We start from the raw sequence: 13,423 nt of genomic DNA on the forward strand, positions 1-13,423 counted from the left end.
ATAAGCAATAATATGGAAACCATAAAGAGATCACTGGTTGCCAGGGGTCAGCGGGGGTATGGAACGAGGAAGTGATGAATAGGTGGTGCCTAGGGATCTTTAGGGCAGTGAAACTATGTTGTGTGATAGTGTAATGATGGATTCATGTCATTATACATTTATCAAAATCTATAGAATGTGCAACGCATTGGCTCTTCAACTGTATCAAATGTATCTCATAAATGCAAATGTTAATAATAGGGGTAACTGTATGCAGGGGATTAAGAATATATGAGAACTCTCTGTACTTATCATTCAATTTTTCTTTAAATCTAAAACTGCTCTAAAAATAGTCCCAATATTAAAAAAGAAGTGAGTGATCCAAGGTCCCCCAGCTTTGTTTTGATTAGACAAACACAAAGGCTGCATTCTTGCTCATTAGGAAAGCCACCAGGGACATCTAGATACAGCACCAAACTGCTAGGACACTCTAGAAGCTTTCATTGCAAAAGCCTCTAAAAGAATAAAGTTTGGACTGTGTCTGGGCTTCTAAAACCCACAGGTTCAGTAATTCTCTAGGAGGACTCAAAGGACTCCGCATATAGTCATACGCATGGTTAAGATTTATTTCTGTGAAAGGATACAAAGCAAAATCAGCAAAGGGAAAAGATGCATGGGATGAAGTCCAGCTAAAGCTAGGGGCAAGCTTTCAAGAGTTCTCTCTTAGTGCAGTCACACAGGAAATACTTAATTCCTCCAGCAACAAGTTATGACAACACATATGAAATGTTGTGTACCAGGGAAGCTCATTAGATACTGAGTGCCCTAGGTTTTATATTGGTTGCTGTACACAGGCTCCCTCTGCTGAGCATGTACCAAACTTCTCGACTCCTAGAAGAAAATAAGGTGTTTAGCATAAACCACATTGTTTGTACAGGCAGTCTAGGCACAATGAGTCACTCTTACCACTTAGGGAAATTTTTATATCAGTGTAGGGTACTGTTTACCAGACAAGTTCCCAGAGACCAGCCAAGAGCTAATCTTGTAAGTAGACTTTTCTAAGCATAGAAGTCTTGGGCCAGTTATGTTAACTCTTTTCTGCATAGGAACCCTGGCACAGAATAGAAGGAAAAGGAAGAAAGCAAAATTGTGCAAGAGGAAAATGGCAGATGACCCCAGACTAGTACTTCATTCCAGTTTATGGAAGAGAAGTAGTCCTTCACCTTTCAACACTAACTCCATCTACCACTGAGTCTCTTGACTCATCACCTTCAAGTACCTCACATTCTGTGATGGATACTCACTAAATCAGGTGTCAGGAGATGAGTTTCAGCTTTGCCACAGTCTGTGTGACCGTGGACAAGATGATTTCTAAGCTCGTGTCTATGACTTTATTCAGTTGGGTATCTCTTTTTATACTTGAACCTTCAATATCTCTCTCTCTTACTGGATCTTTTATCCAAAACATAGATCCATTCTACCAGGAAATAAGTCTTAATCAGTTAATTCCTGTTTTTCCCTTCCCCAGTGCCACTTTTTCTGACTCAGAACTTCTCCCCTAGATCATCGCAATAGTTTCCTAAACTGGTTTTCTTGCTTCACATCTCTCCTGAATTTAATTCATCCTACAACTTCAGCCAGTTTAAGATTCCTAAAATAGAATTCTACTCATATTGCTTGCACAACCAAAGGCCTTCAATAATTCTTCCAGGGTCAACAGAATTAAAGCAAACTCCTGAGCCTATTACACCACAATATGTCTACAACCTGCCTGATCCTTTCCTGTCTTTCACTATCCTCTAACAGTAATGCAAATTCCGGTCAAACCTTTAGCCAAACATTGTTTTCCATCCTTGGGGCCACTGCCCTCCACTTGAAAGGTCCATTTCTATATTTCTATCTGTCAAACACTTTACATATAATCATATTACCACCTCAAATTTAGAAGGGCAACATTCTTCCACAAAGGCAATTCTCCACGTCCAAATGTAAGTTTTTTATTCTCCAAATACCTTCCTATCCCTACAAGGACACCACATACACATTACATTATGTAAAAAAAAAATTCTACTTGTATAAGAGTCATGTGTGTTCTCATTTTAGCATCCCAACTGTAAGCTGCAGAAGAGCAGGAAGTACGTCTTACTGTCTTTGTAGTCCTGTTGCAACCAGCATAGTGCCTGGCATGTGGTAGGCGCTCACTGAATAGTGGCTTCTTTGAACTGAAGTCAGTGGAAGTGCCATATAAGCTGTAGTCCCAGTGTGGGACCAAAAAGAAAAAAAAAACCCTACCGTTGGAACACCTCATGGGAAAAAAGTAGATCTACTCCTGATCTATCAAATACAGCGCTAGTTTAACTCTATCCTAATATGTAATCTAGAATCAGAAACTTAGAACTGAAAAGGACTCTAGGGATCTTTGAGTACCACTCTTCCTTTGATAGATAGAGAAACTGAGGACAAGAAAGAAATATCTTATCCAAAGTCACACTGTGAGTTTGTGGAGGAGGTGGCTTGAGAACTCAGGGCTCCTGAGTCATTGGCCATGGTTTTATCTGCAAACACAACTATTATACATGGTTCTCTGCTGAGGCAGGGTATGAGGAAAACCTTGCAATAGGAAGCTGCCACGTACCAAGGCATAGCTGGCAATAGAAGGCAGGGCAGGCTGTTTGAACATACCTCTTGTAACTGAGATTCTTTCTTTTTGGAAGACAAATGTAAGTGCCGATCCAGCAAGGAATAAAACCTCTCTCCATCCTTTTCAAATTTCTTTTTCCGCTCCTAGAGGTGGGAGAGAAGGCACAGATTAACATGTCTACGATTTTAATTCAGTCTGCTCAGAAATGAGAATGAATAACACAGTGTCAGGTTTCATGTGGTCAATCTCTCTAGTTCCCAGGAAGGAAAAAAAAAAGCAAGAGAGAATTAATTTCTGCATTGGTCTCAGTAATTTCGGCTTCCTCAAACATAAACTTGAAAAATTCCACCTACACAAAGGGTAGTTTCTACTGGTATAGCTAAAGGCTCTGGGACCTGCTGCTCAGAGAATGGCACTTAAAACGCACCTGTGTGCAGGTTACCTTTTCTTCTCCTCAGTATTTTTCACATGTATTAAGTACATTAATTTTTTAAAGGAGAAAGAAGGAACACAATAGTGAACAGTGAATATACCTTTTAAATGTTAATCTACAATGCATTTAGACAGCCAAATAATAAGTAAAATATCTCCAACGCAATTGGAACCTAAGACTGCCTCTGTGAATGATGAGTTCTTTGATATTGTTCAAGCATTTGAGTATTGCATATTAAAAGATGATGTTAAAGATGAGGAAAAAATCCCAGAAGGTTTAACTGAAAATAAAGAGCTGAAAAGCCTTATGAAGGATGGAGTACTCAGTCGTCACTCTCTTCAAGTATGAAATTTAATTAGGCTCTCTGCCTCTCAGCACGACGAGAAATCACACAGTCTCCAAAGGAGCACTAAGAATACTAGCTTGTCACAGATTAAGGTTAACATTCTGCAATCTTCTCAGCACCACGTTGGGAAATTCACGTAAAAGGCTTGTGTTGTCACATAGGAAATCTAAACTCACTGAGCCCTTACAGTGTGCCAGGTATTAGAAGAAGCAGCACAGGGAACACACAGACAAAAAGAAAAAAATACCTCACCCATGGTTTATTTCTAGAGGCAATCTGTTGCTGGGCAAGAAGCCAGCACAGAACTGAGGGACCTCTGATCTGTAAGGAATGTGCTTTTTACCAGAGGGAAAAAAGTAAAAGAAAAGCTAACATTAACTGAGGCATACATCAGGCCAGGCAGTACATTAGGTACGTACTATTTTTTTGAATTTTTGAATTTATATATTTAATTTTTCTACAGCAGGTTCTTATTAGTTATCAATTTTATACATATTACTGTATATATGTCAATCCCAATCTCCCAATTCACCACACCAACACCCCCCAGTCACTTTCCCCCCTTGGCGTCCATAAGTTTGTTCTCTACATCTGTGCCTCTATTTCTGCCCTGCAAACCGGTTCATCTGTACCATTTTTCTAGGTTCCAAAAATATGCGTTAATACACAATATTTGTTTCTGTCTCTCTGACTTACTTAACACTGTATGACAGTCTCTAGATCCATCCACATCTCTACAAATGACCCAATATTGTTCCTTTTTATTGCTGAGTAATATTCCATTGTATATATGTACCACATCTTCTTTATCCATTCATCTGTCGATGGGCATTTAGGTTGCTTTCAGGACCTGGCTATTGTAAATAGTACTGCAATGAATATTGGGGTGCATGTGTCTTTTTGAATTATGGTTTTCTCTGGGTATATGCCCAGTAGTGGGATTGCTGGGTCATATGGTAATTCTATTTTAAGTCTTTTAAGGAAGCTCCATACTGTTCTCCATAGTGGCTGTATCAATATACATTCCCACCAACAGTGCAAGAGGGTTCCCTTTTCTCCACACCCTCTCCAGCATTTGTTGTTTGTAGATTTTCTGATGATGCCCATTCTAACTAGTGTGAGGTGATATCTCATTGTTGTTTTGATTTGCATTTCTCTAATAATTAGTGATGTTGAGCAGCTTTTCATGTGTTTCTTGGCCATCTGTATGTCTTCTTTGGAGAAATGTCTATTTAGGTCTGCTGCCCATTTTTGGATTGGGTTGTTTGTTTCTTTAATATTGAGCTGAATGAGCTGTTTATATATTTTGGAGATTAATCCTTTGTCCGTTGATTCGTTTGCAAATATTGTCTCCTATTCTGAGGGTTGTCTTTTCGTCTTGTTTACGGTTTCCTTTGCTCTGCAAAAGCTTTGAAGTTTCATTAGGTCCCATTTGTTTATTTTTTGTTTTTATTTCCATTACTCTATGAGGTGGATCAAAAAAGACCTTGCTGTTATTTATGTCAAAGAGTGTTCTTCCTATATTTTCCTCTAAGAGTTTTATAGTGTCTGATCTTACATTTAGGCCTCTTATCCATTTTGAGTTTATTTTTGTGTATGGTGCTAGGGAGTGTTCTAACTTAATTCTTTTCCATGTAGCTGTCCATTTTCCCAGCACCACTTATTGAAGAGACTTTAATTTTTGTCAATTTGATTACTATGTGTCTCAGCGTATTTCCCCTTGGGTTTATCCTGCCTGGGACTCTCTGTGCTTCCTGGACTTGATTGACTATTTCCGATCCCATGTTAGGGATGTTTTTGACTATAATCTCTTCTAATATTTTCTCATGTCCTTTCTCTCTCTCTTCTCCTTCTGGGACCCCTATTATGTGAATGTTGTTGCATTTAATGTTGTCCCAGAGGTCTCTTAGGCTTTCTTCATTTCTTTTCATTCTTTTTTCTTTATTCTGTTCTATAGCAGTGAATTCCACCATTCTGTCTTCCAGGTCATTAATCCGTTCTGCCTCAGTTATTCTGCTACTGATTCCTTCTAGTGTATTTTTCATTTCAGTTATTGTATTGTTCATCTCTGTTTCTTTGCTCTTTTATTCTTCTAGGTCTTTGTTAAACATTTCTTGCATCTTCTCGATCTCTGCCTCCATTCTTTTTCCGAGGTCCTGGATCATATTCACTATCATTATTCTGAATTTTTCTTCTGGAAGGTTTCCTATCTCCACTTCAGTTAGTTGTTTTTCTGGGGTTTTAACTTGTTCCTTCATCTGGTACATAGCCCTCTGCCGTTTCATCCTGTCTTTCTGTGAATGTATTTTTTGTTCCACAGGCTGCAGGATTGTATTTCTTCTTGCTTCTGCTGTCTGCTCTGTGGTGGATGAGGCTATCTAAGAGGCTTGTGCAAGTTTTCTGATGGGAGGGACTGGTGGTGGGTAGAGCTGGGTCTTGCTCTGGTGGGCAGAGCTCAGTAAAACTTTAATCTGCTTGTCTGCTGATGGGCGGTGCTGGGTTCCCTCCCTGTTGATTGTTTGGCCTGAGGCAACCCAACACAGTAACCTACCTGGGCTCTTTGGTGGGGCTAGTGGTGGAGTCTGGGTGGGCTCACACTAAGGAGTACTTCCCAGAACTTCTCCTTCCAGTGTCTTTGTCCTCAAGGTGACACACAGCCACCTCTCGCCTCTGCAGGAAACCCTCCAACACCAGCAGGTAGGTCTGGTTCAGTCTCCTATGGGGTCACTGCTCCTTATCCTGGGTCCCGATGCACACACTACTTTGTCTGTGCCCTCCAAGAGTGGAGTCTCTGTTTCCCCCAGTCCTGTTGAAGTCCTGCAATCAAATCCCGCTAGCCTTCAAAGTTTGATCTTCTAGGAATTCCTCCTCCCATTGCCGGACCCCCAGGTTGGGAAGCCTGATATGGGGCTCAGAACCTTCACTCCAGTGGGTGGACTTCTGTGGTATAAGTGTTCACCAGTTTGTGAGTCACCCACCCAGCAGTTATGGGATTTGCTTTTACTCTGATTGCACCCCTCCTACCGTCTCACTGTGGCTTCTCCTTTGTCGTTGGATGTGGGGTATCTTTTTTGGTGAGTTCCAGTGTTTTCCTGTCAATGATTGTTCAGCAGTTACCTGTGATTCGGGTGATTTCGCAAGAGGGAGTGAGCGCACGTCCTTCTACTCCGCCATCTTGAACCAATCTCCCATGTTAGGTACTTAAAATCTATGTCTCATTTAGTATTCACAACCCTGAGAAGTACATACTGTAAAGGAAATTAAGGTTCAAAAATGATGAACTAACTTGCTGAAGGTCATATAGCATATAGGTCTGATTTATTCTACATAGTCAAATAGGGCCCAGATGATCATGCAAGAAATTATACTCAGGAGGCTTATGAATAATCAGGGAGCCTTGGCTATAGCCTTAGCCCCAACTCAGATACCAGAACACTGGAGATAGAAAATTTCACACAAAAGATAGTAGGGGAAACTGTTCCTTCAGGTACTGAATCTATTTAAAGTAGCAACTGTTTGAAGAAAGCATGGGAGCCAGAAAATGTCAGTGACTTCTCTAGGAATAAAGTTCTGTGGGTCGCTTTCTCCTCCACTTCCATTTTTAAAATAAAAACTATGAGATAGAATTCATGTATCATAAAATTCACCATTTTAAAGTGGATAATTCATTTTTTAGTATATTAAGTTGGACAACCATCACTGCTATCTAATTCCAGAGTATTTCCATCACCTCAAAAAAAAAAAAACACATACCTATTACTAATCATTCCCTGTTCCTCCCTCCTTCCCCTCAATAACCACGATTTACTTTGTGTCTCTGTGAATTTGCCTATTCTAAACATTTCATATAACTGGAATCATACAATATGTGGCCTTTGGTGACTCTCTTCTTACACTAAAAATAATGTTTTCAACATTTATCCCTGTTTATTGACCCTTTGCATATACAATTGACCCTTGAATAACATGGGGGTTAGGGACGCCAAACCTCCGTATTGTTGAAAATCTGCATATAATTTAAAGTCCAATGTCCGTACACATGGATCCACCATATCCACAGTTCTGCATCTGCAGATTCAACCAACCACAGATTGCATAGTACTGTAATACTAACTATTGAAAAAATCCACGTATAAGTAGACCCATGCAGTTCAAACCAATGTTGTTGAAGGGTCAACTGTATATTCTTTGGAGAAATGTTTATTGAATTATTTTGCCCATTTTTAAATTTGGTTTTATATCTACTTGTCCAAAGAAGACATACAGATGTACAAAAGCACATGAAAAGATTATTTGGGTTGTCTTGGCACTTTCTTGGTAGTGTCCGTTGAAGCATAAACATTTTTAAATTTGTGAACTCTATCTAACTGGCCTACTTTATTCTATGGTTACTTGTGTTTTGGTGTCATATCTCAGAAACTTGGCTGATCTAAGGTCATGAAGGTTTACACCTATATTTTCGTCTAAGAGTTTTATAATTTTCATTTCTTTTTTTAAACATATTTATGGGAGTATAATTGCTTTACAATGGTGTGTTAGTTTCTGCTTTATAACACAGTGAATCAGCTATACATATACATATGTTCCCATATCTCTTCCCTCTTGTGACTCCCTCTCTCCCACCCTCCTTATCCCACCCCTCAAGGTGGTCACAAAGCACCGAGCTGATCTCGCTATGTTATGCGGCTGCTTCCCACTAGCTATCTATTTTACGTTTGGTAGTGTATAAATGTCCATGCCACTCTCTCACTTTGTCACAGCTTACCCTACCCCCTCCCCATATAATCAAGTCCATTCTCTACTAGGTCTGTGTCTTTATTCACATCTTGCCCCAGGTTCTTCATGACCTTTTCTTTTTTTCTTAGATTCCATATATATGTGTTAGCATACGGTATTTGTTTTTCTCTTTCTGATTTACTTCACTCTGTATGACAGACTCTAACTCCATCCACCTCACTACAAATACCTCCATTTCATTTCTTTTTATGGCTGACTAATATTCCATTGCATATATGTACCACATCTTCTTCATCCATTCATCTGTTGATGGACACTTAGGTTGCTTCCATGTCTTGGCTATTGTAAATAGAGCTGCAATGAACATTTTGGTACATGACTCTTTTTGAATTATGGTTTTCTCAGGGCATTTACCCAGTACTGGGATTGCTGGGTCGTATGGTAGTTCTATTTTTAGTTTTTTAAGGAACCTCCATACTGTTCTCCAAGTGGCTGTATCAATTTACATTCCCACCAACAGTGCAAGAGGCTTCCCTTTCCTCCACACCCTCTCCAGCATTTATTGTTTCTAGATTTTTTAATGATGGCCATTCTAACCGGTGTGAGATGATATCTCATTGTAGTTTTGATTTGCATTTCTCTAATGATTAATGATGTTGAGCATTCTTTCATGTGTTTGTTCGCAATCTGTATATCTTCTTTGGAGAAATATCTATTTAGGTCTTCTGCCAATTTTTGGATTGGGTTGTTCGTTTTCGTAATATTGAGCTGCATTAGCTGCTTGTAAATTTTGGAGATTAATCCTTTGTCAGTTGCTTCATTTGCAAATATTTTCTCCCATTCTGAGGGTTTTCTCTTGGTCTTGTTTATGGTTTCCTTTGCTGTGCAAAAGCTTTTAAGGTTCATTAGGTCCCATTTGTTTACTTTCATTTTTATTTCCATTTCTCTAGGTGCTGGGTCAAAAAGGATCTTGCTGTGATTTATGTCATGGAGTGTTCTGCTTATGTATTCCTCTGAGACTTTTTATAGTGTCTGGCCTTACATTTAGGTCCTTAATCCATTTTGAGTTTATTTTTGCGTATGGTGTTAGGGAATGTTCTAATTTCATACTTTTACATGTACCTGTCCAGTTTTCCCAGCACCACTTATTGAAGGGCTGTCTTTTCTCCATTGTATATCCTTGACTCTTTGTCATACATTAGTTTACCATATGTCCGTGGGTTTATCTCTGGGCTTTCTAATCTGTTCCATTGATCTATATTTCTGTGTCTGTGCCAGTACCATGCTGTCTTGATGACTGTAGCTTTGTAGTATAGTCTGAAGTCAGGGAGCCTTATTCCTCCAGCTCCATTTTTCGTTCTCAAGATTGCTTTGGCTATTCAGGGTCTGTTGTGTTTCCATACAAATTGTGAAATGTTTTGTTCTAGTTCTGTGAAAAATGCCAGTGGTAGTTTGATAGGCATTGCATTGAATCTGTAAATTGCTTTGGGTAGTAGAGTCATTTTCACAATGTTGATTCTTCCAATCCAAGAACATGGTATATCTCTCCATCTATGTGTATCATCTTTAATTTCTTTCATCAGTGTCTTATAATTTTCTGCATACAGGTCTTTTGTGTCCTTAGGTAGGTTTATTCCTCGATATTTTATTCTTTTTGTTGCAATGGTAAATGGGAGTGTTTTCTTAATTTCACTTTCAGATTTTTCATCATTAGTGTATAGGAATGCAAGAGATTTCTGTGCATTAATTTTGTATCCTGCTACTTTACCAAATTCATTGATTAGGTCTAGTAGTTTTCTGGAGCCGTCTTTGGGATTCTTTATGTATAGTATCATGTCATCTACAAATACTGACAGCTTTACTTCTTCTTTTCCGATTTGGATTCCTTTTATTTCTTTTTCTTCTCTGATTGCTGTGGCTAAAACTTCCAAAACCATGTTGAATAATAGTGCTGAGAGTGCGCAACCTTCTCTTGTTCCTGATCTTAGTTGAATTGGTTTCATTTTTTCACCATTGAGGACAATGTTGGCTGTGGGTTTGTCATATATAGCCTTTATTATGTTGAGCAAAGTTCCTTCTATGCCTACTTTCTGCAGGGTTTTTATCGTAAATGGGTGTTGAATTGTGTCAAAAGCTTTGTCTTCATCGATTGAGATGATCATATGGGTTTTCTCCTTCAGTTTGTTAACATGCTGTATCACATTGATTGATTTGCGTATATTGAATAATTCTTATATTCCTGGAATAAACGCCACTTGATCGTGGTGTATGATCCTTTTAATGTGTTGTTGGATTCTGTTTGCTAGTATTTTGGTGAGGATTTTTGCATCTATGTTCATCATTGATATTGGCCTGTACTTTTCCTTCTTTGTGACATCTTTGTCTGGTTTTGGTATCAGGGTGATGGTGGCCTTGTACAATGAGCTTGGGACTGTTCCTCTTCTGCTATATTTTGGAAGAGTTTGAGAAGGATAGGTGTTAGCTCCTCTCTAAATGTTTGATAGTATTTGCCTGTGAAGCCATCTGGTCCTGGGCTTTTGTTTGTTGGAAGATTTTTAATCACAGTTTCAATTTCAGTGCTTGTGATTGGTCTGTTCATATTTTCTATTTCTTCCTGGTTCCGTCTTGGCAGGTTGTGCATTTCTAAGAACATGTCCATGTCTTCCAGGTTGTCAAGTTTATTGGCATAGAGTTGCTTGTAGGAATCTCTCATGATCCTTTGTATTTCTGCAGTGTCAGTTGTTACTTCTCCTTTTTCATTTCTAATTCTATTGAGTCTTCTCCCTTTTTTCTTGATGAGTCTGGCTAATGGTTTATCAATTTTGTTTATCTTCTCAAACAACCAGCTTTAAGTTTTATTGATCTTTGCTATCGTTTCCTTCATTTCTTTTTCATTTATTTCTGATCTGATCTTTATGATTTTTTTCCTTCTGCTAACTTTGGGGTTTCTTTGTTCTTCTTTCTCTAATTGCTTTAGGTGGAAAGTTAGGTTGTTTATATGAGATGTGTCCTGTTTATTAAGGTAGGATTGTATTGCTATAAACTTCCCTCTTAGAACTGCTTTTGTTGCATCCCATAGGTTTTGGGTCATCGTGTCTCCATTGTCCTTTGTTTCTAGGTATTTTTTGATTTCCTTTTTGATTTCTTCAGTGATCAGTTGGTTATTACGCAGTGTATTGTTTAGCCTCTATGTGTTTGTATTTTTTACAGATCTATTCCTGTAATTGATATCTAGTCTCATAGCATTGTGGTCAGAAAAGATACTTGAAATGATTTCAATTTTCTTAAATTTACCAAGGCTTGATTTGTGACCCTAGATATTATCTCTCCTGGAGAATATTCCATGAGCACTTGAGAAGAATGTGTATTCCTTTGTTTTTGGATGGACTGTCCTATAAATATCAATTAAGTCTATCTTGTTTAATGTATCATTTAAAGCTTGTGTGTCCTTATTTATTTTCATTTTGCATGATCTGTCCATTGGTGAAAGTGGGGTGTCAAAGTCCCCTACTATGATTGTGTTACTGTCGATTTCCTCTTTTATGGCTGTTAGTATTTGCCTTATGTAATGAGGTGCTCCTATGTTGGGTGCGTAAAAATTTAAAATTGTTATATCTTCTTCTTGGATCGACCCCTCGATCATTGTGTAGTGTCCTTCTTTGTCTCTTGTAATAGTCTTTATTTTAAAGTCTATTTTGTCTGATATGAGAATTGCTACTCCAGCTTTCTTTTGATTTCCATTTGCATGGAATATCTTTTTCCATCCCCTCACTTTCAGTCTCTATGTGTCCCTAGGTCTGAAGTAGGTCTCTTGTGGACAGCATATATACGGGTCTTGTTTTTGTATCCATTCAGCGAGTCTGTGTTTTTCATGGGAGCATTTAATCCATTTGCATTTAAGGTAATTATCGATATGTATGTTCCTATTCCCATTTTCTCAATTCTTTGGGGACTGTTATTGTAGGTCTTTTTCTTCTCTTGTGTTTCCTGCCTAGAGAAGTTCCTTTAGCATTTGTTGTAAAGCTGGATTGGTGGTGCTGAACTCTCTCAGCTTTTGCTTGTCTGTAAAGGTTTAAATTTCTCCATCAAATCTGAATGAGATCCTTGCTGGGTAGAGTAATCTAGGATGTAGGTTTTTCTCCTTCATCACTTTAAATATGTCCTGCCACTCTCTTCTGGCTTGCAGACTTTCAGCTGAAAGATCAGCTGGGGATTCCCTTGTGTGTTATTTGTTGTTTTTTCCTTGCTGCTTTTAATATGTTTTCTTTGTATTTAATTTTTGATAGTTTGATTAATATGTGTCTTCGCATGTTTTTCCTTGGACTTATCCTGTATGGGTCTCTCTGTGCTTCCTGGACTTAATTATTTCCTTTCCCATATTAGGGAAGTTTTCAAGTATAATCTCTTCAAATATTTTCTCAGCCTCTTTCTTTTTCTCTTCTTCAGGGACCCCTATAATTTGAATGTTGGTGCGTTTAATGTTGTCCCAGCGGTCTCTGAGACTGTCCTCAGTTCTTTTCATTTTTTTTTCTTTATTCTGCTCTGCAGTAGTTATTTCCACTATTTTATCTTCCAGATCACTTCTCCATTCTTTTGCCTCAGTTATTCTGCTATTGATCCCTTCTAGAGAATTTTTAATTTCATTTATTGTGTTCTTCATCATTGTTTGTTTGCTCTTTAGTTCTCCTAGGTGCTTGTTAAACGTTTCTTGTATTTTCTCTATTCTATTTCTAAGATTTTGGATCATCTTTACTATCATTATTCTGAATTTTTTTTCAGGTAGACTGCCTATTTCCTCTTCATTTATTAGGTCTGGTGGGTTTTTACCTTGCTCCTTCATCTGCTGTGTGTTTCTCTGTCTTCTCATTTTGCTTAACTTACTGTGTTTGGGGTCTCCTTTTCGTAGGCTGCAGGTTCATAGTTTCCATTGTTTTTGGTGTCTGTCCCTAGTGGCTAAGGTTGGTTCAGTGGGTTGTGTAGGCTTCCTGGTGGAGGGGACTAGTGCCTGTGTTCTGGTGGATGAGGCTGGATCTTGTCTTTCTGGTGGGCAGGTCCACGTCTGTTGGTGTGTTTTGGGGTGTCTGTGGCCTTATTATGATTTTAGGCAGCCCCTCTGCTAATGGATGGGGCTGTGTTCCTCTCTTGCTAGTTGTTTGGCATAGCGTGTCCAGCACTGTAGCTTGCTGGTCGTTGAGTGAAGCTGGGTCTTGGCATTGAGATGGAGATCTCTGGGAGATTTTCGCCATTTGATATTACATGGAGCTGGGAGGTCTCTTGTGGACCAGTG

General features: G+C 38.7%; 1 protein-coding gene across 5 annotated transcripts in view; it reads right to left on the reverse strand.

Moving 5' to 3' along the window:
- Positions 1-13,423, reverse strand: part of OPHN1 (oligophrenin 1) — a 594,537-nt gene that overhangs the window by 275,196 nt on the left and 305,918 nt on the right. For all 5 annotated transcript variants that reach the window (XM_057538773.1, XM_057538771.1, XM_057538772.1 and 2 more), the window contains one exon: positions 2,662-2,763. In XM_057538773.1, the coding sequence (XP_057394756.1) occupies positions 2,662-2,763 (102 nt within the window). The remainder of the gene's footprint in view (positions 1-2,661; positions 2,764-13,423) is intronic.

The sequence above is a fragment of the Balaenoptera acutorostrata genome, chromosome X (assembly GCF_949987535.1).
Source record: "Balaenoptera acutorostrata chromosome X, mBalAcu1.1, whole genome shotgun sequence".
Lineage (NCBI taxonomy): Eukaryota > Metazoa > Chordata > Mammalia > Artiodactyla > Balaenopteridae > Balaenoptera > Balaenoptera acutorostrata.